The 23,290-nt window shown below is 56.0% G+C and overlaps 2 protein-coding genes across 2 annotated transcripts; both read left to right on the forward strand.

Annotated features, from left to right (window-relative positions):
* Positions 1 to 459: 459 nt before the first annotated feature.
* D7B24_003763 (uncharacterized protein) lies at positions 460 to 1,411 on the forward strand (the record flags this gene model as incomplete). Its single annotated transcript, XM_028637950.1, has 2 exons — positions 460 to 921; positions 1,007 to 1,411. The coding sequence occupies 2 exons, from the start codon at positions 460 to 462 to the stop codon at positions 1,409 to 1,411; spliced, it is 867 nt and encodes a 288-aa protein (XP_028497101.1).
* A 6,707-nt stretch (positions 1,412 to 8,118) lies between these two features.
* UBP12 (CSN-associated deubiquitinating enzyme Ubp12) lies at positions 8,119 to 18,633 on the forward strand (the record flags this gene model as incomplete). Its single annotated transcript, XM_028637951.1, has 10 exons — positions 8,119 to 8,349; positions 8,457 to 9,311; positions 9,369 to 11,004; positions 11,065 to 11,554; positions 12,215 to 12,415; positions 13,333 to 14,174; positions 14,233 to 16,307; positions 16,357 to 16,965; positions 17,069 to 17,813; positions 17,867 to 18,633. 10 exons carry the CDS (start codon positions 8,119 to 8,121, stop codon positions 18,631 to 18,633), a joined length of 8,451 nt encoding a protein of 2,816 aa, XP_028497102.1.
* Positions 18,634 to 23,290: the final 4,657 nt, after the last annotated feature.

The raw sequence follows: 23,290 nt of genomic DNA on the forward strand, positions 1-23,290 counted from the left end.
ATTGAATGTGTGGTCGACCTGGGAGTAGAAAGATGTCGTCGTCACCCTCGCGGCGGTTGCGGTCGCTCGAGTTCGTGATCTTGGAGCTTGGAAGGTCTTCGATCAATTGGAATGGCTGCACTGTCATTGGTTCGGAATAACTGCGGCCAGGCCTGTTCACATTGGCTCGTGCGTCAGGGCGGTCTGGTCGCATGCACTTGGATCTTGCGGCAGAATTATTTTGTCGGCCCAAGGTCCCGCTCTAGTAGTTGCAGGTTATTGTTTATCACAACCAAGCAATTCTGTCTCTCGAAGAGGAGAAGCCAAAGGCGCCCACTACGGAACATCTAAGGCGACAAAGAACTCCCACGACCCATTCCCAGAGGTACCCTGCAAAGGGACGGATCCTGACACACCTGTGAGCCTTCACGACTGCACACCACGAGGGCATCCCCGACATCAAACATCCTCCATCCCGCCATGGCGCCCAGGGATGTGGCGCCCGAGACGCCCCCCAGCCGGGGCATCTCTTCTCGTTTGCTCACGATGAAGTTTATGCAGCGTGCTGCCGCCACATCAGAAACGCCCACCACACCCGACGAACCCTCCGCGAAATCCGGAACCACATCCTCCTCCAAGCGCCGCCGCTTCGAGAACTCACCACTTACTGGCGACTACCATTCCTTTGACGAGGCCGCGATACAAGCTGCCCTCAAAGAGCAAGAGGCCACACGACAGGCTGCACTGAAGCTTCACAAGACGGAGCTGGCCGACACGAATTGGGTGCTCGACGGCTTCGGGAGCACCACGACCGCCGCGGCCCCCAGGGTTGTCGAGTACGTCGGCTTCTCAGAGATTGACGCCGGCGAAGAAGACGACACGCCAAACCGCGCACAGGCTGGAAGGAAGAGGATCGGCAACTACAAGACGCGTGAAGAGAAGGTTTGTCTCACGATTCGCTAGCAGCCTCCGGGACCGCCTCGCCTGCTTCCGCGGACGATGCATATGTGCTAACTCACCCTCGCAGCAGACGAAAGAAGACGCCTCATCGGATGAGGACAGTGACTCGAGTGACGAATTCTCAGACGACGGCCGCGACAGGCGGGCCTCTAAGACCTCGACACCACACAGGGACGGCCCCCGGAGGCAGAGCAGCGTTCACCGCAGGGAGTCTGCTGGCGCAGCCAAGGCCAAGGAGCTCAGGGACAAGCGCAAGAATCAAAAGGTCAACCTCAACAACATCAGCTCAGTTTCGGGCAACGCAAGGTCGGGCCCCATCACGTCCATCTCAGGGGGCGGCGGCGGCGGCGCGGGGAGCAGGTCCGGTCAATTTAGCTGCCACTCATGCGGCAAGACGGGGCACAAGGCCGTTGACTGTCCCAGCAGACGCAACGGTGGCGATAAGCGTCGATCCTATGGACGAGGGTCCTGATGCTGGGGTACCCCTTTCGTGCAGCGCCGTGTCGGCATCAATAGATGGGCTCTAGAACCATGTGAGTAAACAATGGTGAATAGGCGGCCAACCCGTCCACATCCGCGTTTTGGATCAGGAAGGTCCATCAGCCCGGCGTGGGTCGATTTCATAAATATATTGGTGTCCTGCGAGTCATCGCGGCTAATGAAGTAGCCTCGCCACATGTCGATGCTACAGTTTTCGAGTCAGGCCTCATGCACGTAACATACTCGCAGCTCCTGACAGCCCCAGAAGTACAGACACTTCGGTAGACAAATAAAGATACCCCTTGTAACCACAAGAATACTCGTGCTGTTTTCTGATGTGACGCCGGGATCCTTCCAGACATGACTCCCAAACGGGAACGCAATTAATATGAAGACGCCATTTTGAGCATCAACACCTTGTCAATATGTTACAGAAACAAAATGGAAGGTCCGAGAGAAACTTGCATAATGCTAAGAATACTCACATGGCGGGCGCAGTACTTCTACAACTGCGCGCCAGCACGCTGTTGCTTGGCTGGCACAGTCTCTATCTACATCAAACTGTCTTGCCCCAAACATGATTCGACCACGCCGGACGACGGTTCATTCCAGAGAACCATGACCTTGCAACTGCAGTACTTTAGAAAGAAAAAGAAAAACTCTCCGGAATGTCTCGACACATGTATGCAGACAGACAGAGGCTTGTCCAAGGCGGGGGGTGGAAACGGGCTATTTGAGTTCTGTCAGTCCATTGGGTGAGGGTGCTGCCATGTCGAGCAGCAAGACACGAGCTTTGCCACTTTACCTCAAGGTACCTCCTTGTGCCTTGATATCCGAAACCCCAGATCACAAGCGGTCGATCAAAGACGGGACGGCCCAGTGGCCAACACCCCCAACGCAGGTAACCCTGCCAAGAAACGGCCGGGTGTGCCGGGCCAACTGGCATGAATGACGAACGACTTGTGGTGTTGCGCAGCACACACAACTCGGGGCGCGCCAACGTCGCAACAGCGTCGCAACAGCGTCAGGTCTGTTGCCTGTCGAAGGACCTGTCAAAAAGGAGCATTATCCAGGATCATCCCGAGTACCAGGGATGATTTCGCCTGTGGAAGCGAACCTTGACCATGGAAAGCCCCAGCGTCGATTGACGCGACTCATGCTCGCCGCGCTCCTCGGGCAGAGGAGAGAAGACTGTTGAACCCATGCAGCCAACCACTCTCGTTACTCCTGCTGCTGTGGCACTAGGGAGTCATACCTGTGGCAATTACAGAACTCATCGTCGTGTGACTGCCTCGGTCTCCCGAGGTACGCAGCTGTACACGCGCTGTGGTAGGCAGGTCACTTACATCAATGGATAATACTTCGGAGCCGAAAAAATGGTCGGTTCGATAGAATTTGAGATTCACAGTGGACTCGGAAAAGGGAAGGGGGAGGGGGTGCTCAACTTGCTCCGTGGTCCGGCGATGATCTAAAGCCGCTGGCTTCGGGGCTGGAACTCTCTTCGGCATGAAGAGACGATGCGACAGTATGGAGTGGCTTGGGGCTTGGGAGCAGCTAGTACGACCACCTTGACGCACGGGTCGCAGGGCCGTGGCATCATGTGCGCGTCCTCTGCCATGCCGTGCATGTTGCATCGCACGTCACTCCGATGTACCGAGGACAAGGTGAATTGGGCCGCCGGCAGATGAGGTGCGCCGGCACAGTCTCCCGGCCCGGCAAGCGGGAGGGGGTGAGAACGAAGGTGCAGCGTCGATCCAGTCGCTTGGCTTATTATAAGCACCGGGTGGTCCTACATGAGTTACCCAGTGAGGATGTACAGCACGTGTTCCACACTCCTTGTAGCGACAACATGTGTCTGTGTGCAAGTGGCGGAGCGGAAGGATGCATAGGAAGAGGTTACCGATACCTACCTCATCGAGCCTTCATGTCGAACCGCCCTGCGTGGCTGACGAGTGGCGAGCGAAGCAGGGCGAACCGCGGTCAGGGCACGGTAAAGGCATGGCAGCCAACCAAAACTTCCCACGGCATACGTATATTTTGGTAACCTCTGAGCCGCATATCACCAGCAGCCCACCTGCCGTCATGCAACAGGCTAGACTGCGCTATATAGAAGGCTCTACATGTAGGTAGAACAAGCAATAAAGAATGCCGGGGGTACGACTCGGGAACGTCGGCCGCGATTGAGCTGAACATGTTACGGTGACATCATGCCAGACTGTCATTTGAGATTGCCAAGGATTGAGTGAAGACCGGGCTTCGACTATTGTTCCGGACTCCGTTTGGCCTTTGCTCCAAGGCCTCCAATCGATTCCTATCAGGTTCGGTGCCGTCCTAGGGCCGGCAACTGTCCGCAGAAAAGGATGTCCCTAGCGGCTGGGGGCGGGCTAAGATTACGTGCGGACGTGGTGCAACATCATCATCTCCTCGACCGGCCATACAAAGACCACAGGGAGGTACTTTGGGTACCTTTCTTTCTCCCCATCATGATACGAGCCGGGGAGACCTGGTCCCATTGCCCCAGACAAAGCTCCAAGCGAGCCGAGATGTGCGTTTTGAAGCTGGGCGATCACGGCAAGCGGATTGGATCAGTCGAAGCGGAAAATGTACCGAGCTTCTAGAAGATGACTCGAGTAAGCAGCATGGCCCACCGCAGGCGAAGAAGCCCGAACATAGGCGGAAAGTTGCCTCTTTTGCGGAGAGAAAGTGACCTGGAGCAAGACCGGGTCCTCATGTTTCCACGCCTCCGCCTTCCTACTTTGTGATATTGCCCCGAGCCGGCTTGCTTGGTGTCCTGATCGTCGAGTGATTGCCTTCGGCTCCGATTGCCGGGAGCGCACCCAGTGAAAAGCGGACAATCTGGCTCATGACCTCTATCTTCCGTTCCAGAAATCCCAGAACGTGGCAAAGGGGAGGGGAGGCGTTCTTCGGGGCCCGCTAAAGCATGACGACGATTGCTAGCAGGCATGCGTACCCGAGGGAGCCTGGGCTAGTTGGTAGCGTCTGCACCAACACGGTCAAAGGTCATCTGCATCGCTTGCGCCTGTATCGACAAGGGGACATGCGGCATTCAAGACCGGTTCCTGGAGTATCAAGACGTGACGATGGCGGCATGCGACGCAAGAGCACCCCATGCTCCGACGCCGGTTTGCGCTGATACGCTTGCGAAATGACCACATCTCGGTCTGGGAAATGCCCAGCTATCTCACATGACTGCCGAGGGATGGTCAAGGATAGGTTTTGGGCTTCTTTTGGGTTGGGAGACCGACTTGGCTCAACAGCCTGGCTTCTTGGTCGGTGGTCAAGGCTTCCATAGGGCTTGCTCATTGGTGGCTTCGGGCTTGCCTCAGCCTCGGGGCCCTCAAGCCGAATCAGACATTGCCAAGATGTTTCCTCCAATTTGTTTCATGCAGTCGCCTTGCATGGGTCATGACGGCAGCCTCCATAGTGACAGGGTTGCGAAACATTGCGAGATGTATGGCAGATGAATCTGATGCGGACGAGAGGATGCGCCTGCTGGGGCTCTTAGACTTATGTGGTTGGGGAACTGCAACAGTAGTTCCGACCGTGGCGGCCCATGGAGTAGAAGCAGAATCCAAGGAAGGCAGAATGCTCTCGGGTCGAATGAATTGACACCTTGAATGCAGCTGACCCCCAAGATGGCCACCAAGGGTCTGAATGATCTTAGGTGCTACCAGATATGAATCTGTCTGGCCTGGATACGGTGAGTGGATTCGTATAGTACCATGCCTTCGGGACAGGACGATGCACGTTGGTGCCAATTTTGTCGTTGTTGGTAACCCAACCAGAGGAGTTGGACGGCGGACGCTATGTTCATAATGCATCGGCAGACTCATGTGCCCTGTACGTGATGCTATGACTCTTTGGTCGAATCGGACCCCATCTCGAGCTGCAATAGATCCATTGAGAAACCATGCCGTTGGTAGGGTCAGCGGGACTGAAGATATTGTTTATGAGTGGACAGCGTGGTCGGCCAACCCAGAAAGGTGATGAAAGCTCGTTCGATTTGGCTATGGTAGCCCCGCTGGGATACGCCTCTCCCCTCTTTGGCCTACCAACCAGTCGCCTGCTTGGCCAGTGCTGTCTGGAATTGAGTCAAGCCAGACAGTCACGTTGCTGGCCACGAAAGCTTTCTCTCACCTGGCCATACCGCCGTCTTGGCGCGTGAATGGGGCCAGAGGGGGACAACAACAAAACTCGATGGCGGTGGTCAAGGCGTGTGACAGTCGGATGGCCTATCCATGCTTGCGTAGGCCCGGTCGTACCGCAAGTGGCCTTCAAGGTGGCGGGTAAGTCACCTCCGCAATCCGGGCCGTCGATATATCCTTGATCCCTCCCTCTTCCTACCTTGCTGCTTGCCTCTGGTTTTGTGCGCTCAACTGCGGCCTGCAACAGCAGGGACCCGGCTGACGAAAGAGGACCTTGAAATCTCCCCTGACCAATGAGTTTCAGATCAACTTACCTGTCCTAGGAGGATATCCACCACTCGCCAAGAGAGCAAGATTGTTAAATCGAGGCTGACGGTGATTGATGGGCACTTTCTGTCTGATGCTACGCCAGAATGCCTGTCTGGCAATGTGTAACACGATGCTGCGGGTCTTCCCGCAAAGGCCTGTGTGCCGTGCCCTCCCTTACCGTTTCGAGTGGGTAATTTCTTTTGCTTCGCGAACAAAGACTGTTTTCTGCGCTTTCATGTGGGCATTTGGATTGTCGAGCACCAATGTGGCTGCATCCGAGAGAGCACACCATCCAAGCATCTCTTGTGTCAAGCATCTCTTGTGTGAAGGGACGAAGTTATCACGTATAATCGCTGAGTGCATCAGGGGCCGGAAATTCAATCATGGACAGGCGAACTAGCCATTGAGAGTTGCGATTCGAAGCTTTTGTGACGAAGGAAGGTGGTAGGAGGCACAAACGGTCGAACAAGGCCACAACAACTCCCTGGAACAGAGAAGAAGAGCCAAGAAGCTACTTCCTTCCTCATGAAAAGTTAACCATGAATGGTCATCCTCACTGGATGTACCAAGGTACCTACTTCAACAAGCCGACATCGCGTTTGCTCCGTCGTCGGACAAGGTAGATGGCGTATTGTCCTGCTCAGCGTTCCTCCCCATCCAGACGCACACCGCGGTCAGGTACCTATCTGGGCAGGTAAAGTACGAATGTGGTAGGTATATGACCACCCACATCTTGCTCTGAATCATTCGCATCGCGTCGACACATGCCAGCGTGTTTTGCCCCTCGCCGTCTCTTTCACTTCGTCAGAGTTGGGCATATGAAGTATTCTTATCTGCCTTGACTCAATCGCGTTCCCCCCCTCCCCTATCAGTCCTGAGTCGCGTCGGTGGCCCGCCTCGGCTCTTCCACCCACCAAGCTCGCCGCACCAAGCCCGGCATCCGAGTCACGCGTGTACCGCCAGCCAGACCGAAAGCGGTTTTTGCAATGCCCCAGCCTGACCTGCACACTGGGTCTACCACGCTTTGCCATCCGGCCGGTGTAGACAGGGACGCAGACCTCGTCAAAGTTGTTGAGAGAGACAAGGGCGCTGGCCAAAAGCCATCGCAGCGCACACCGCTTCCTCAGACGATCGTTGCTGAGTACATATACCTACTTACCTGTGTCGCACCTACCAAACAGCCGCTGTTCGACCCTGCAGCATATGCTCCGGCACCCTGCCTTGCTTCCCCGGTGCACACCAAGTGACCCAGTATCCAATCCGTCAAGTCGTCGCCGAAGGCGCAGGGACTATTGGGAAGAAGAGAAGGAACTAGAGGGAAGAGACCCTCCGCCCAGTCGACCACCGAAGAGCGACCCTGATCTGTTGGCCACGCTTCAACACAGAGAGTCTCCGTTTTTGGATCCCAACCCGTCGTTGATCTGAGTAGTACGGCGCCGGTGATACGGCGTCCCCACATGCTGCTAACCCACGCCTGCAACCCAGTCTATGTGGCACAAGCGTCAGCACCCGCATCTTGCCAGCGCGCGCGACCCCCTCCCCCCCTTCCACTCCCCAGGCCCCCAAGGTCCCCCAGCTCGTCGATGCTAAGGCAGCGAAAGGGTCCCAGGTCACCAATGCAGGTAGCCCAGGCCTCCACCAGACAGGGGCAGATCGGGTACATCCTTTACTCATTACCAGGACCGCCTGCTGTTGTCGTTCGGCTGGGCACGTTCCCTACGGTAGTGGAGCAAGCCCAGGGTGTCCAGGGAAGGGAAGACACGCAAAGGTACTCCAAGGTACCGCAACCACCTTACGTTCAAGGTTGGTACGGTCAGGACATAGGTTCCCCTACTCTTTCAAAAGTGGCGGCTCCCCCACCACCGAAAACCCACAGCAGCGATTGCCTTCCCCTCCAAGCTCGCCTACATACCTCTCCATACCTACCTACCTACCTAGGTCTTGCTCCTCCTGCTCTTACACCTCGATCTGCCTCCACCCCCCTCACTTTCCGTCCCCTCCACAGCCAGTCCTTTTCCCCTTCTCTTGCTCCAATCCGCTCAACCACGGCCGGGCATTGACCATTGGCCAGACCTGTATCCTGCTCCAGTACCGAGAGACCGGTTCGGCTGCAGCGTCTCGCTGACCATCGGACTTTTGGCACCTCACACCCTGCGCTAAAGGGAAACACGAGGAAACAGGTCACTGGCCAGATTGTCCGTGCCGCGCCCCCTCGACAAATACGATGACTTCGCGGGAGAGTAATACGGCGGTGCCTGTCCGTCGTGTGACAGACCAGCTCGAAACGCCTTCACTCGACGATCGGGACTATCGCGTCATCCGGCTGCCCAACGAGCTTGAGGCTTTGCTGGTCCATGACCCTGATACGGACAAGGCCAGCGCTGCGCTCGACTGCAATGTGGGCAACTTCAGCGACGAAACGGATATGCCTGGCATGGCGCATGCCGTGGAGCATGTAAGTGCATCGTACCTTGCGAGCAGTCTCCTCTGAGGTTACTGGGCTCTCATGCGAGTCGGACCCCCTGCCTTCTGATCATGTGCTAATGAGCCACGCCCTGCCAGCTTCTGTTCATGGGGACCAAGAAGTACCCCGTCGAGAACGAATACAGTCAATACCTCGCCAACAACTCTGGCAGCTCAAACGCATACACTGGGCCGACTTCGACCAACTACTTTTTCGAGATCTCGGCAAGGCCTGCAAACGACCTAGAACCCACAGATCAGAACCCGTCAGCGCTGAAAGGGGCACTGGATCGCTTCGCCCAATTCTTCATCGAGCCTCTCTTCCTCGAATCTACCCTGGACCGAGAGTTGCGAGCTGTTGACTCGGAGAACAAGAAGAACCTCCAGAGCGATCAATGGCGTCTGCATCAGTTAGAGAAGTCGACTTCAAACCCAAACCACCCTTATTGCCACTTTTCCACAGGAAACCTGGACGTCCTGAAGATTCAACCCGAAGCAAAAGGCATCAACGTGCGCGAGAAGTTTATGGAGTTCCACGACAAGCATTATTCGGCCAACCGCATGAAGTTGGTTGTTTTAGGCAGGGAATCTCTCGATGTTCTGGAAGGCTGGGTGTCGGAGTTCTTTGCCGGCGTGTCGAACAAGAATCTCCCCCAGAACCGCTGGGAGAGCGAGGCGCCCTTCAGGAAGAGCGAGCTTGGCATCCAGATCTTCGCCAAGCCTGTCATGGATTCGAGAGAGCTCAATCTCTATTTCCCCTTTATGGACGAGGAACGCATGTACGAATCGCAGCCCAGCAGATACCTCAGTCACTTGATTGGCCACGAGGGTCCTGGCAGCATCATGGCTTACGTCAAGTCAAAGGGTTGGGCGAACGGTTTGAGCGCCGGGACCTATCCCGTATGTCCCGGAACTGGTGGCATCTTTGACTGCCAGATTCGGCTGACCGAAGAGGTGGGTGCAGTAAGAAACCTTGCCCTTCACATTCCTGGCTAACTGTATCGTTCCCAGGGCCTCAAGAACTACCAGGAGATCACGAAAATCTTCTTCCAGTACGTCTCGCTGCTGCAGGAGACCTCGCCTCAGGAGTGGATCTTTGATGAGCAGAAAGGCTTGGCCGATGTCGACTTCAAGTTCAAGCAGAAAACGCCCGCCAGCAGATTTACGAGCAAAATCAGTTCGGTCATGCAAAAGCCTCTTCCACGCGAGTGGCTGCTGAGTGGGCACAGCAAGCTGAGGAAATTCGACCCCGAATTGATTCGAGAGGGACTGGCATGTCTGAGGCCCGACAACCTTCGTTTGACGATTGTGTCACGCAACTTTCCCGGTAACTGGGACCGCAAGGAGAAGTGGTACGGCACAGAGTACCGCTACGAGGACATTCCCGCCGACTTCCTTGCGGAAATAGAGAAGGCGGCGGCATCAGGCGCTAAGGACAGGTTGCCAGAGCTACACCTCCCGCACAAGAACAACTTCATCCCCACGAATCTCGAAGTCGAAAAGAAGGAAGTCAAGGAGCCAGCCCTTGCTCCCCGCATTGTTCGCAACGACCTTTTGGCACGGACCTGGTTCAAGAAGGATGACACCTTCTGGGTTCCCAAGGCCAACCTGGTCATCAGTTGCAGGAACCCCAACATCTATTCATCAGCCGAGAATGCCGTCAAGGCCAAGCTGTTCACTGACTTGGTCCGTGACGCCCTCGAGGAATACTCCTACGACGCCGAGCTCGCCGGCCTACAGTACAGTGTTGCACTTGATGGGCGCGGCATGTTTCTTGACCTTAGCGGTTACAATGATAAGCTGGCAGTGTTGCTGAAACAGGTTCTCGTCACCATCCGAGATGTCGAGATCAAGGATGCCCGGTTCGACATCATCAAGGAGCGTCTTCACCGGGGATACAACAACTGGGAGCTTCAGCAGCCGTTCAGCCAAGTGTCCGACTACACAACGTGGCTGAACTCAGAACGCGATTATGTCGTTGAGGAATATCTCGCCGAGCTCCCCAATATCAGCGCCGAGGACATTCGGCAGTTCAAGAAGCAGATGCTCGCGCAGATGCGCATCGAGGCCTACGTACACGGCAACATCTACAAGGAGGACGCCCTGAAGCTGACGGATATGGTCGAAACGATACTCAAGCCCCGCATCCTGCCGCAGACTCAGTGGCCAGTCACCCGCTCCTTAATCCTCCCTCCCGGATCCAACTTTGTGTACAAGAAGACGTTGAAGGACCCTGCCAACGTCAACCATTGTCTTGAGACTGTATTCTACGTTGGCGACAAGAGTGACTGGAATGTGCGGGCTAGAACACTTCTGCTCGACCAGATAGCCCACGAGCCTGCCTTCGACCAACTGCGTACGAAGGAGCAACTAGGCTACGTTGTTTTCAGCGGTGTTCGTAGCTTTTCAACCACATACGGATTCCGCTTTATCATCCAGAGCGAGCGTCCCTGCGACTACCTTGAATCAAGGATTGAGGCTTTCCTAAACCATCTGTCTACGATCATCGACGCTATGACCGATACGGAGTTTGAGGGTCACAAGCGGAGTCTCATCGTCAAGAGGCTTGAGAAAGTCAAGAACCTCGACCAAGAGAGCAGCCGGCACTGGACTCAGATTGCCAGCGAGTACTACACATTTGAACTCGGTATGAGATACAAGTTTTCCTCCCGATATGAGATTCATTACTAACGCGCGTACCCATTAGCTCAGCAAGATGCCGAACACATTAAGAAACTGACCAAGGCCGACATGGTCGAGTTCTATCGCACATTTGTCAAACCTGGCTCGGCAACCCGAGCCAAGGTCTCGGTGCATCTGGTTGCGCAGTCCTCAGCCGAATCCGATGAGAAGATGACGGAGTTGCTCCAAAAGCTCAGCCTTGACAAGACGGCCGAGACCAAGGTCAAGGCAGCACTGCTACGTCCCGAGATGAGGAACGACACAGAGAACCTGAAGTTGTATCTCCAGAGCGAGCTGCAATTGCCTGAGGAGAAGGTTTCCACCGTCATTGCTGCCGCGCACGACCCGAAGACAGGTCCGAAGGTGAATGGTGTCAAGGAAGAAGACAAGGCTTCGGTCGACACGAAGCCCCAGATCATCACGGACGTTCGTGCCCACAGGGCCAGGCTTCAGGCCACATCGGGAGCCCAGGCTGGTAAAGATCTCAGCGAGTACCTGGATTTGGACGCCAAACTGTGAGCTCAGCCTTCGGGCTCTGACACGACGGAAAATGTGTCTGGGACACGGGCGACGGTGGCAGCCCAGGATGCCACGAACACTTTTCAATAACATCTGGTTCATGCTACAAGGCATGACATAGCGTAGCGGTGGACTATCTTGAGTATTACCCATGACTTGGTGGTGCCCGGAGTCGCGGGCACCAGCAAATTGATCAGAACGGAAAGGAGAAGAGTGAGAAGGAGCAACAGCAGCTCGATTAGCTGATGCACCTGGGCAGGATCCGGATTTGTTGCGGGTATCTAGATTCTTGATTCCAGAAGGAGCTTTGATCCAGGCGTGAGGAGCTTTCGGCGGCGAAAGAGGTATTCGGGCTGGAATCAACTAGACGGCACTTAGACTTGGCACCCTCGAGCATTGTCATTCGCGAATAGAGTGCAAATTTCTCTGTGCAGCGGCAAAGTACGTAATGGCTGGGGATTTCTCTAACCCAAGTACGTCTACTAAACAGGAGCGACCTTCCCAGCCAGACAGGTGTTGCCAGACAGGTGGTATGGCAGGGCCAAGGGAGAATAGGTTGGCTTAGTTATTTGCTTCATTTTTACGACATGTGAGACAGACGGAAGGGTGCAAGTACTTCCGGATTGTCACAATAGTACAACAATCAATCAATGTAGCGTTCTGGATGAAGCTCATGACATGACCAAATCGTCTTGCGAGAAATCTGTTGAAGGTTACATAGTGAACCGGCCGGTCCTAGGGTTGCCTGGTGCATTTGATGGAGTGCTGGCCGCATACGTCTTGTACCTGAGTGACGTGCAGGACGAGGCTCTCCCTGATCAGGACGTGGGTCTTTTTTCAACGCTAAGATACCGAAGGTATTGTACAAAGCTCCATTCACACACACACCAAAAAAAAAATCTCGGCACCAGTGGGTTTTTGTGGTCAAGTCGAGATGCCGCAAGTGTGTCAAAAACACCACGCAGAGATGGGCCTAGGGAGTAGCTACCCAGTGGTCAACGAGGATGTTTCGCGCAGTGACAGATCTCAATCGCATGCTTCAGGAGCTCCAAGTGACTTGCTTCAGGAGCTCAAGTGACTTGCTCCAGACAGGCACAGCAGGCAACTGTCAGTCGTAGGCCTCCAGGTCAGGTCGGCCACGACTCAGACCGCTGCCGATGGAGCTCGTTCTGTGTCGCCCTTAAGTACCTATTCTCCTGCCTGGATGAGGCAACTGATGTACCCAGCTACAGGAGGGGCTACCCGCTGGCAGGTGGCACTGGCACCGACCATGAGTCGTCCAGCTGGTTCCTCCCGCAGCGCCCCTCAAGCCTGGCCACTCCTGCTACTGCAAACCCCTCCACTGCACCTCCAAAAAATACATTCTCGCAAAACCTCTTACAGGCGCAACATTTCAGCTTTTGCTTCATCCGCACCCATCGAGTCTCTCTTATTTTTGCGGGCTTTTACGTCTCCTCTGAACTGGTCGAGAAGCATTGTCAGTCGACCAGTGGACCTTCTTGCGTCGAGACGAGCGGCGCCCAAATCTACGGTTGCCACGGCCTCTCCCTCCCCTCCACTGACGTACTTTCTTCACCGTCCACCGGAGGCTAAGTAGGTAGGTACCTTTTCTTGGTTGTCTCTGCCCACCACCACCCGCCCTTCTTCTGCCTCAAGGCCTGCCCCCCAGCGTCGTTCGCCGTCCTCCATAGCCTTGTCGCACAGCACACGCAAACCTCTTCCAAGGTCACCTCTTTTTTTTGCTGCTGATCTCTCGCCTCACCTGCTGATCAAGGCAGCACTGCCTCACCGACCGCGCGAAGCGAAGTGAAGCGACACTAACCAAGGTAGCCAGCTCCTCCATCGTCCTCCGGACTGTCTCCCCCGCGACTGCCTTTCCCAGGCTTGCACTCTTCGAGCTGCACAGGCAGCTCGCCATCACAACGTCTTCCTCAAAGAAGCGGAAGATTGCGCCGCGACACATAGATAACGACCAACTGCAACCTCACACCCCCTATCCCGACATAGTTTTGCCCTCCTGCGAACCCGACGACGACCCCGCCCTCTCTTTCACCTCCACCGCCTTCAGCGACAACCGCCACGGCTCGCCCGAGGTAGAGGTCGAAGCTCCCCCCGTGGCCGCTCCCTGGTGGCAATCCGCCGAAAGCAATCCCGCCTCTAGTCTGCCTGCCAGACTCCAGACTCGCCAGGTCTCTCTGACGTCGACCGAGTACCCCGATAGTGCTGCGTCTTCTCCCTCGGGCGTGGGCGACCTCTCCCTCGACAGTGACCGCGGCGGCTATACCTCTGGCACCGAGACCGGGCCTCTGCAGCCGCGTGACACGGCCCGAAGCCAGTCACCCTTCAACGTCTCCCGCCGGGCTATCATGGGAGGAGATGGGGACGCCCCTCAACGGTCTTCTTCACCCTTGAAACGACGCGCTTCCAGCATGGAACCACAGCAAGACACGGAGATGCGAGGGGCCCAGGAGGTGGATTCGGTCGAGTCCGCTCAGAGCACAGCACAGCACGGGTCAACGACTACTCGAGCCCAACTGCCGAGGGCCATGAGCATCGATTTGCCGGATGACCAGCCCGCTTCAGGCGTGCAGGTTGGGCAGATAGATAGAGTGATAGGTAACCACGGAAGACAGCTATTTGCGGCTAAGAGTGTATAGCTGACCACAGCGTGCAGAGCCACCACCTCTCGAAGAGCAGATTAAAACGATTCAGACACTGGTGCTCGGATTTGAGGAAACCGTCCCGAAGGTGGGCGATACCGCATACGTGGTGTCCACGTCATGGGTGCGTAAAGCCCAAGCCTTTGGTGACCCCAAGAACACAAAAGACGGTCCGTCAGATGAACGTCTTGGCCCTGTGGACAATTCAGACATCATCGACAGTATTTTAGCCACAGACGAGGGCCCCTTTGTGCGCCTGAGAGATGGAGTGAGCTTAGATGGCGACGTCTCGCTCTTCCCTGACGATGCTTGGACCCTAGTATCGGAGTGGTACGGCCTCTCCGACGGGCAGATCCCCATCATCCGCAAGGCTATCAACACCGCACAAGATTCGGCTCCTTCGGCGAATATCATTTTTGAGATCAACCCTCCCGTCTTCACCATTCATCGACTGTGGTCCAGTGGGAGTGAAATCCCCATTGAGACCAAGCTGAAGGACGCTGCACCAATCGTCGTGGTCAAAAGCACCTCTGCATCTTACAATGAGTTCTTCAAAGAGCTCAAGACGAAGACGGGCATTCCATTGGACCGCAAAATACGTGTATGGTCGATAGCACCCCAACCCGAGCCTTCTCAGATGGATGTTGAGCCTCACTCCGCGTTGACGCCGCCTGATTCGCCGGAACGCGAGCCTGCATCTCCCCCGGAATCGTGGAAGAAGATGCTGATAGACGTGCCGACGTACTTGGCCGTGGATTCGCTGCGGCGGAGTAGGGTCGATGCTATCGACAACACAGTCAATGCCAACTACAATGGGAAAAGCTCATTGTCTATGAAGGCTCTTGGGCAAAGCCAGATTCTGGTCCTTGACGAGGAAGTCGAGAGGGGGGAATTTGTGTCAACATACTTCAAGAGAAAGGGTAACGCCAAGAGCATCGCCTCTCGAGGAGTGGGAAATGGCAAGACGACTCAGTCCAGTGGCAACAACAGCGGTCGGAACAGCCCCGCACCATCAGCTCGCTCTGGTCCTATAACTCGCGGCAGGACGCAGCAGAAAAGGTCGGGCCGCAGCGTCGGAGCTGTCGGTCTGCAGAACCTGGGAAACACGTGCTACATGAACTCGGCACTTCAGTGTGTCCGGAGTGTCGAGGAGTTGACGAAGTATTTCCTCACAAGCGAGTATGAGAAGGAGTTGAACCGCGACAATCCTCTTGGCTACGATGGCCAAGTAGCCATCACGTATGGGCAGCTCTTGAAGGAGATCTACCGCGACTCAAGAGGGGCCGTCAGCCCTCGTGAGTTCAAGGTGACAATCGGTCGTTGTCGCAGCGCCTTTTCTGGATGGGGTCAGCAGGATACGCAGGAATTTCTCGGCTTTCTTCTGGATGGTCTGCAGGAAGATCTGAGTCGTATCAAGAAGAAGCCGTACATCGAAAAGCCCGATTCGACTGATGAGATGATCGGCAACGAGGAGGCCATTCGCAAAATGGCAGAGGAAGTCTGGGATATCACCCGAAAGCGAGACGACTCTGTCATCGCTGATCTGTTTACCGGCATGTACAAGTCTACACTTAAATGCCCCGTTTGCGACAAAGTCAGCATCACGTTTGACCCTTTCAACAACTTGACCCTTCCTCTGCCAATTGAAGATCTTTGGAGCGCCTCAGTTAAATTCTTCCCCCTCAACGATCGTCCTGTACTTGTCGAGGTCGAACTGCCAAAACACAGCGCTGTTGAACTGCTCAAGAAGGCCATCTCTGACCGGACTGGTGTTCCCGTCAACCGTTTGATTGGCGCAGAAGAGTTCAAAGGAAAGTTTTTCAAGATTTACTCCGACAACGAAGACGCTTCGGAAGCCATTACCGGCAGCGATGTCGCCACCTTCCACGAGCTGGAGTCGTCGCCTACCAACTGGATCAAGTCTAGTGGCCACCGCTCCATGCTAGACATTGACGAGGAGCCTTACGTCGACCCACGCACCGAACACCTTGTCGTCTCTGTCCTGCATCGGAAGCAGGCTGCTGGTAACCGATATAGCCGGGATGACAGCGCTTCGCCTCCTCACTTCATCGTTCTGACGAGAGAAGAGGTAAGAGGCACCGACGGGTCTGGCAATCGTTCCTGCTAACATTGAACAGGCCAACAATGAGGATGTTATCCGGCGCAAGATTCTTGAGAAGATCGCCACATTCACTACCGCTGCCGGTTTCGCCGATTCCGACGATGGGCTTGATCCTGAGACGGTTGTCACGACACAGTCCGATACCGAGATGGGTGATTCTAAAGTCGTTGCTCAATCAGTCGAGGGCGAGGACGACATCGTCGAAGTGTCGATGAAGGACAATGGCGAGCCAACTGCTGCTACGACCGCCGCTGGTAACGACCGCTTGCTGAAGCGGTTTGAGTCGCGTCGACCCAAGTGGGCGACGGACTCACAGTCTTATCTGCCACCCCAGCTCCAGAACCTTTTTGAACTGTTTTACTTCGGCGGTGAGAGCAGCGACATTGTGCCTTCTGGCTGGAACAGCCTTGACCGATCTCTACACAAACTATCATCCAGAGCGCCGCCACCTGAGTCATCAAGCGACCAAGATGAGTCGAACAGCCCGGGCACCTGGACGAACGGCGGTGATGGCGACAGCGACAACGACAGCACTAGCGACCTGCAATCCTCTGCCTCAACTCCGGCACAGACTCGCATGAATGAAGAGTCGAGCGAGGAAGAGGCAGTCGTTAAGCCCCCCAAGGTGAGCAGCTCAAAGAACCCCCACATGCACTGTACTCGCGAAACTTTTGGGGTCTACAGCTACGACACTGTTCACGGGATGTTGATGATTGACACCTATGTAGGCTAGTGTTCGAGCATCCCAGCGACCTAATGGTCAGAAGCCTGGCGCTAGCAAGAAAAAGATGAAGCCTCACAAGACTTACGGCAAAAAGGGCAACAAGCGCCGTCACAGGGAGATGAAGTCGCGCGAAGTGCGCATGCCCGATGTTGCGCCGCAACCCTCACCCACGGATGATGTGCCCGGCCCCCTGGTTCGCTTCGGAGAGGGTATCGTTGTCGAATGGGACAGCAATGCCTGGGACGGTATCTTCGGCGATACAGATCACGGTAACGACGATCTGCGTGGAAGTCCCACGTTCAACGACCTCGAGCGCCTTCGCGATCCAAACATGGAGCTGAAGCGGAAAAAGCGCCAAGCTCGCCGTTCCAAGGGCATCACGCTGGAGGAGTGTCTGGACGAGTTCGAGAAGGCCGAAATTCTATCCGAGCAGGATACATGGTATTGCCCGCGCTGCAAGGAACATCGGCGTGCAAGCAAGAAGTTCGACCTGTGGAAGACGCCTGACATTCTCGTTGTGCATCTCAAACGATTCAGCTCTTCCGGCTACCGGCGAGACAAGCTGGATGTGCTAGTTGACTTCCCCGTTGAGGGCCTCGATTTGCGGACACGCGTCTTGCATCAGGAAGATGGCAAGGAGGAGGTGTATGACTTGTGCGCCGTCGACGAGCACTTTGGTGGCCTCGGCGGTGGTCATTATACGGCGTGGGCCAAGAACTTCGTCGACAATCAGTGGTATCACTTCAATGGTCAGTTGCAACACCGGAACGCATGACTGAGCAGTTTCACTGACCAAATGCAGACACGAGCGTCTCGGCTGGCAAAGCAGAGAGCTCCGTCACTAAGGCTGCGTACCTCTTATTTTACCGCCGGCGTTCCGCTGTGCCCCTGGGTGGGCCCCGCTTCCGCGAAATCTGCGAGAAATTTGACAGCGGTTCGGAAGAGGAGGAAGATGAACAAGACGCGGCAGATTCGGGGGAAGGCCGGCGTCTCGGCGAGGGCTCCTCCCCAACTGGATCGTCGAGACTTGGGACCGGAGCCGGAGCAATTCGCCTGCCAGCAGGTCGTGGTTTGGCTCATAACACCATGTCGACGCGCAGCGACGACGGTCTGCCCGACTACAACAGCAGCGAACGGGTCCACAACAGCATCGAGGACGATGCTATCGGCATGGCGGGCGCTCCCGCGAGCCGGCTGTCTCAGACGTTCACCGGCAAGCAGACGTGGTCATTCAGCGGCATCGGCGAGGATGGTGACACCACGGATACGCTCCAGCTCGGAGGCTACGCCAGTGACGAAGCACAGGCCGACTCGGACGTGCCGGACCTGACTGGCCGTGGCAGCGAGTCCCCCTTGGTCGATGACCTGCTTCCCCAAGAAAGCGACGACGTGTTCGGGCCTCAGGAGCAGGGGCCCCTGCCCGGCAGCGCCGAGACCTGGAGTCTCAAACTTGATAATGGGGTGAATGCTGTGCCGCCGAGGGATGACGATGATGACGCTGCGTCGTCGGAGGCCGCTGAGATTCACATTTCCGACGACAGCCAGGGTCAGTCTGATGTTAAGTCCTAGATACTCTCCGCACGCCAGGGGAAATGGGAATGGGAGTAGGACAGCGTCGTCGGTTGCATAGGTGGGAGTAAAAAGAATTATGCCTGATGTACTTAGCAAACCATGACAACGGTGGGGCAGCTCGGTTGGCAATGAGAAACGGACAATGGTGGTGTGGTACGAGACCAAAGACAGCAACGTACCGGAGCTGGGAGATGAATCCGGTGTTGTTTAGGTATGGGAGCGGTAACCACGGGCATGGCAGCATCAAGGTGCGGTAGGGCATGGTACATACACCCATTGGCAAGCTGGGTGTCGATAGAGCTTAGAGGACACTCGTGGCCTTGGCTGAACGGAGTAGGGCGGGCGGGAGAGGAGGGGTCCATGGGATCGGGTGACTGGGGGCGGTCTGATAGGAGTTTGTCTTTTTATCTCTCTCTCTCTCTTCATAACCAGACCTCTCGTTACTACAATCCTCGTTTATCGAGTATTCTGTCTACGCCTTGTCGCTTGGCTCCAGATCTCCCATTGGATGTTTCTGCAAGCAAGAATGCGCCACGACAAATACTGTCCCTTCCACCACATGGCGGGCACAGTCCGATAATTAGGCTGACATCGTGTCTTGATACACGCCATGGCCTTCTCAGCCACGGCACATCTTCCACGGGATCATCCACGATACTTGCGCCCTGGTAGATGGGATGATCGGGAGAGGTAAGCGGCGCACAGCCACTGGATAAAAGCAAGAAAGGCATCACGAGAGTGGAGCTGTCTTCCAGAAAACCATTCGGAAGGGTGTCCGCCTCCCTGCCTCTGTCATATTTCTCCCCGTCAATGTATCGACGTGACTTCAAGCTCTCAAACTGAAGAATGCAAAGTCCCAAGCCCGCTCTCAAGACTTACGTAATCCAGGCTTCCAGAAGGCGAGACTTGTGAAGCGTTGGTGACACGCAGAGGTGCGTGTGCGGCACACGCACACAGACATACTAGTACATGGTACACGAAGCGCCCAACAGACGAACACAGATATGGACGGGGTAGGGAGAACGGAGGGGTGAAAGACAGGGGAGGAGGACAGAGGCTCCATAGCCATGGCGGCGCCGAATCAAGAGGCGTGCTACCGACGTGCATTCAGATCGAGCCAGTCAGAGGGTTTCTTCTGGAAGCTCAAGTAGTGTACCGCGTTGTCGTCGAGGCCTGGTTCGATCCAGATGGTCATATATTTGACTCTCGGCAAAGCGTTCGCCGTACATGGGATGAGCTGGCGTTCGCTCTCGAGGGGGAGGCGCGCGCGCCTGTTGGAGATCGACGGGGGGCGTGGCTTCGAGGCTGAGACGCGAGGACAGGGCAACAAGCTTCGACTGTGCGGCCGCCGCAGCCCGAGGGTGCCGATCAAGGTTGCGGGGGACACAAAGAGACGAGATGGAAGTTGGACTGGTCTATCTGATTGAGATCTGTGATGCGCGTTGGATGGAAGTTTCCGGCCAGCAGGGCGAATCGCCTGGCTAGCACGTTTTTAAAGTATCATCGTCATGGTCGCTCATTCTTTTGGGACGCCATTCCCAGTTCCGGGCAACTCGGGCCTCAACCGCACCTCAGCGGCCATGGCCATAATCTACCTATGTAGATGGAATGCCGATAGGGGTCCAAGCGAGTTGGGCGGTTCAGGGGGCCCGATGCAACCATCAGGCGGGCCTCGACCAAGCAATGGCCCCCTTTGCGCATTCTGCGTCGGAAAGGGCGTTCGAAGAAGCAATGGCAAAATCTCGAGAGAAAAGCAAAGCGAGGTCGATGGTAAGGTTTCCTTAGCGTAGCTGAAGTATGGATCAAGGCGCACATGTCACGACCTCCTCGTCGGTGTCGGTGCCGGTGCCGCGGAAAGGCGGAATTGGGGAAATCAGCAGCGAGGCCAGAGCGAAACAGTCCCGGGGGTCGTGGCAAGGCACGAGATTCAGAACCCGAACCAGAACAGACCCAGACCCAGACCCAGACCCAGAAGCAAAAACACCAGAACTTGGAGCATGGATGGGCAACGCGATGAATGCTATCTGGAGACATGCAGCACGTGCGTCTCAGATAAATTTGCGTCATTCCACCCCCGTCTGCTCGCGAGAGGGGCCAAACCTCGATCACACGACAAATTTGTCCGAGATGGCCAGCAAGGTGAGTCGCCATTTTGTAAGGGGGAATGCCGGATCACGAAATGCTGCTGTCAGCAGAGACGACTTAGGAGGGTCAGGCTGGCTGCGGGCGTTTTCAAGGGCGAATGCACAGGGAAGATGTCACCATCCCGAAGAAGGGCCCAGGGTGCATCCGAGGGTGGGGGGTTCAGGAGGAGGTTCAACCAAAATACATGTGGGCTACTCGCGTGCGAGCCTGCTCAACTCGCCGACAAGGGCCTCCGATATCGCGGGAACGGCGTCGAAGGAACGTGGCATCTTGAAAGGTGTCAGCCTCGGCCGGCGAACGAGGGAGCAAGCGCTACTGGCCATGATGTGGACGCACAGCGGGACATGTTGTCGGTTCGAGAAGGTCGACCGGTGGTGCCTGAGGGGGGTTGCGCGCGCGGGCGGGATGTGCGGGGAGGTTTGTGGTTCCTGTTATCCTTTTCCAGGGACAAGCTCAGGAGGAAGGCCTGAATGTGGAAGGTGGACAGCGGGGGGCATCGGGCTACGACTGGTTCGCGATACAGAACAACCCGCCTACCGACGCCGATAGGCGTGCTTGTGCTGCAGACTGGAGGGCTTGGGGCGGCTGGCCCTGGGGGCTGGTAATCTGGAGAGCGACGATCTGATGTGCTGCAGCTCGGCTTGCGCAGCTAGTGCAAGTGACGCGACGAGGATAAGGCCTATCATTGGGCTAGTCGGCGGCCTTTCTCTTGTGGGAGAAGCTGCGTGATGTGATGCCATGCAAGATGCCATGCTGCCAGGCTTGCCAGGCTAGGTGAATGGAAGGAGAGATGGACGAGTTGCCGGATGAACAAGAGATAGACGTATGTCCGTTGCCACGATGTGACGAATGTAACACGGGGAGGCTGGCCCGGCCTATCTGGTCTTCGGAAGGAGGGGATGGCGAACGTCAACTGCCGATGGATGGTACGGTACCATTTCTTTTCGCTGTGGATGCGTGATGCACTGCATTGCTTGCTTCCTGCCTCCGCGCCATCACATCTCCGCAGTTGCCACAGGCGGCGGCGACGACAACAGCGTCGACGAGCAGGGTATAGGTGGGTGGTTCCTTGTGGCGCCGGCCACAAATGAAGAAGAGACGGTGCGATGCCTGTACTCTTCTTGTCTGGGCGAGTGGAGTGTCCGAGGGGGTGTCGAACAAGTCAAGTATGATTGGTCTTTGTGGACAGAGCCTCCTTCGAGTCACGGTGGTCGAGTCGGGGGTGTTCAGTGCAGTGCGGCACCTGCGGTACCTGGAGAGCTGAGGTTTTGGTGTTGAGCGAGCTCTCGCAAGACTGGCGACCCGACTGTCAGAGCAATTATCAATGCCGAAATGATAGTGCAGCCGGGATGTCGGGTTGACTTGGGTACGTCGGTTGAGCGTTTATCGGTGGCCAACTTGGTAGGTTTGCTTCTTGATTAGACTGACACTGGCGCCGGGCTTGCGGTTCTTCGAGGGGGTACCCCTGGTCCACTCCACGACGGCAAGCAGACTCTGGATTCGGAAGAATCGTCGTGTGTTCGGTGATCAACCAAGCCCTAGTGAGTGGGAGGGTTCGAGTTTGTTTGTTGGAGTTGATGGGTAGAATGGTTTAATGGATCGGTTCTGTAGGTACTGTAGGTAGCGAGTTGGTCTTTGAAAATGTGACAGATGCCGGGAAGCAGGGCGCTGGCCGTCCATCCACGGAGGAACGAGCGAGCGTGGTGTGTGATGTTCTCCAGCTTGTCAGCTGGAAGACCCCCCCCCCGGCCCTAGCAGTCCACCAGCGGCGTACTATGTACAATAGTCCGAAAGATGCACCCCCTCTGTAGGTAGGTACAAAGGTACATGTTGTACAGCTCCATCGTCAGTAAGGTTAGAGGATGGGGGTTTCTCCCACTTCTGGTCTCGCGACCGGATCCAAGCACCCAGCCAGCATTCATCCCATATTCTTCTCTGCCTACTTTACCTATTAGGGAGCATTTGACATCAGCGGGTCGTGCTGAATTGACAAACTACGTCCTGTCGCTCATCGCACCCGTTTCCGGCACGCGTGGCGAACGCGGCTGTCCAATTCGCTGGCAGTGAATCAGGATCTACACACCCTGGACTGTTCTTTTTCGGGGATTCCAGGGAGGGGGCGAAGAAAAAAAAAAAGAGGGCCATCAGAGACACTGCAAAAGACGTCAGCTGCGACAGGCCACATTGGACTCCTCGTTGCGCCTCATCGAGTCGCAGGTCGCAGGGTCACAGCTGTGATAGGCAAGGCATCTGTAGGACAGACCACGCGCAGCACACGAGACCTACCTTGCCTACCCGGCTCATCCTGGGACTATCGTTGCGATATTCCCAAACAGGACACGAGCATGCCGACCAGTGACGACGCACGCCTGACGAAGCAGTCCAGCACCTAGCATCCCAGCACATCACATCAGGCCCAGACGAGCCCTGCAACGTCAAAAAGCAAAGACGACCGAATGCTGACGATGGGCCTGCTTACCACTGGGCCGAAAACCCACACCTCTTTGTT

Source organism: Verticillium nonalfalfae, assembly GCF_003724135.2.
Source record: "Verticillium nonalfalfae strain VnAa140/NRRL 66861 chromosome Unknown scaffold_21, whole genome shotgun sequence".
NCBI classification, from domain to species: Eukaryota; Fungi; Ascomycota; class Sordariomycetes; order Glomerellales; family Plectosphaerellaceae; genus Verticillium; species Verticillium nonalfalfae.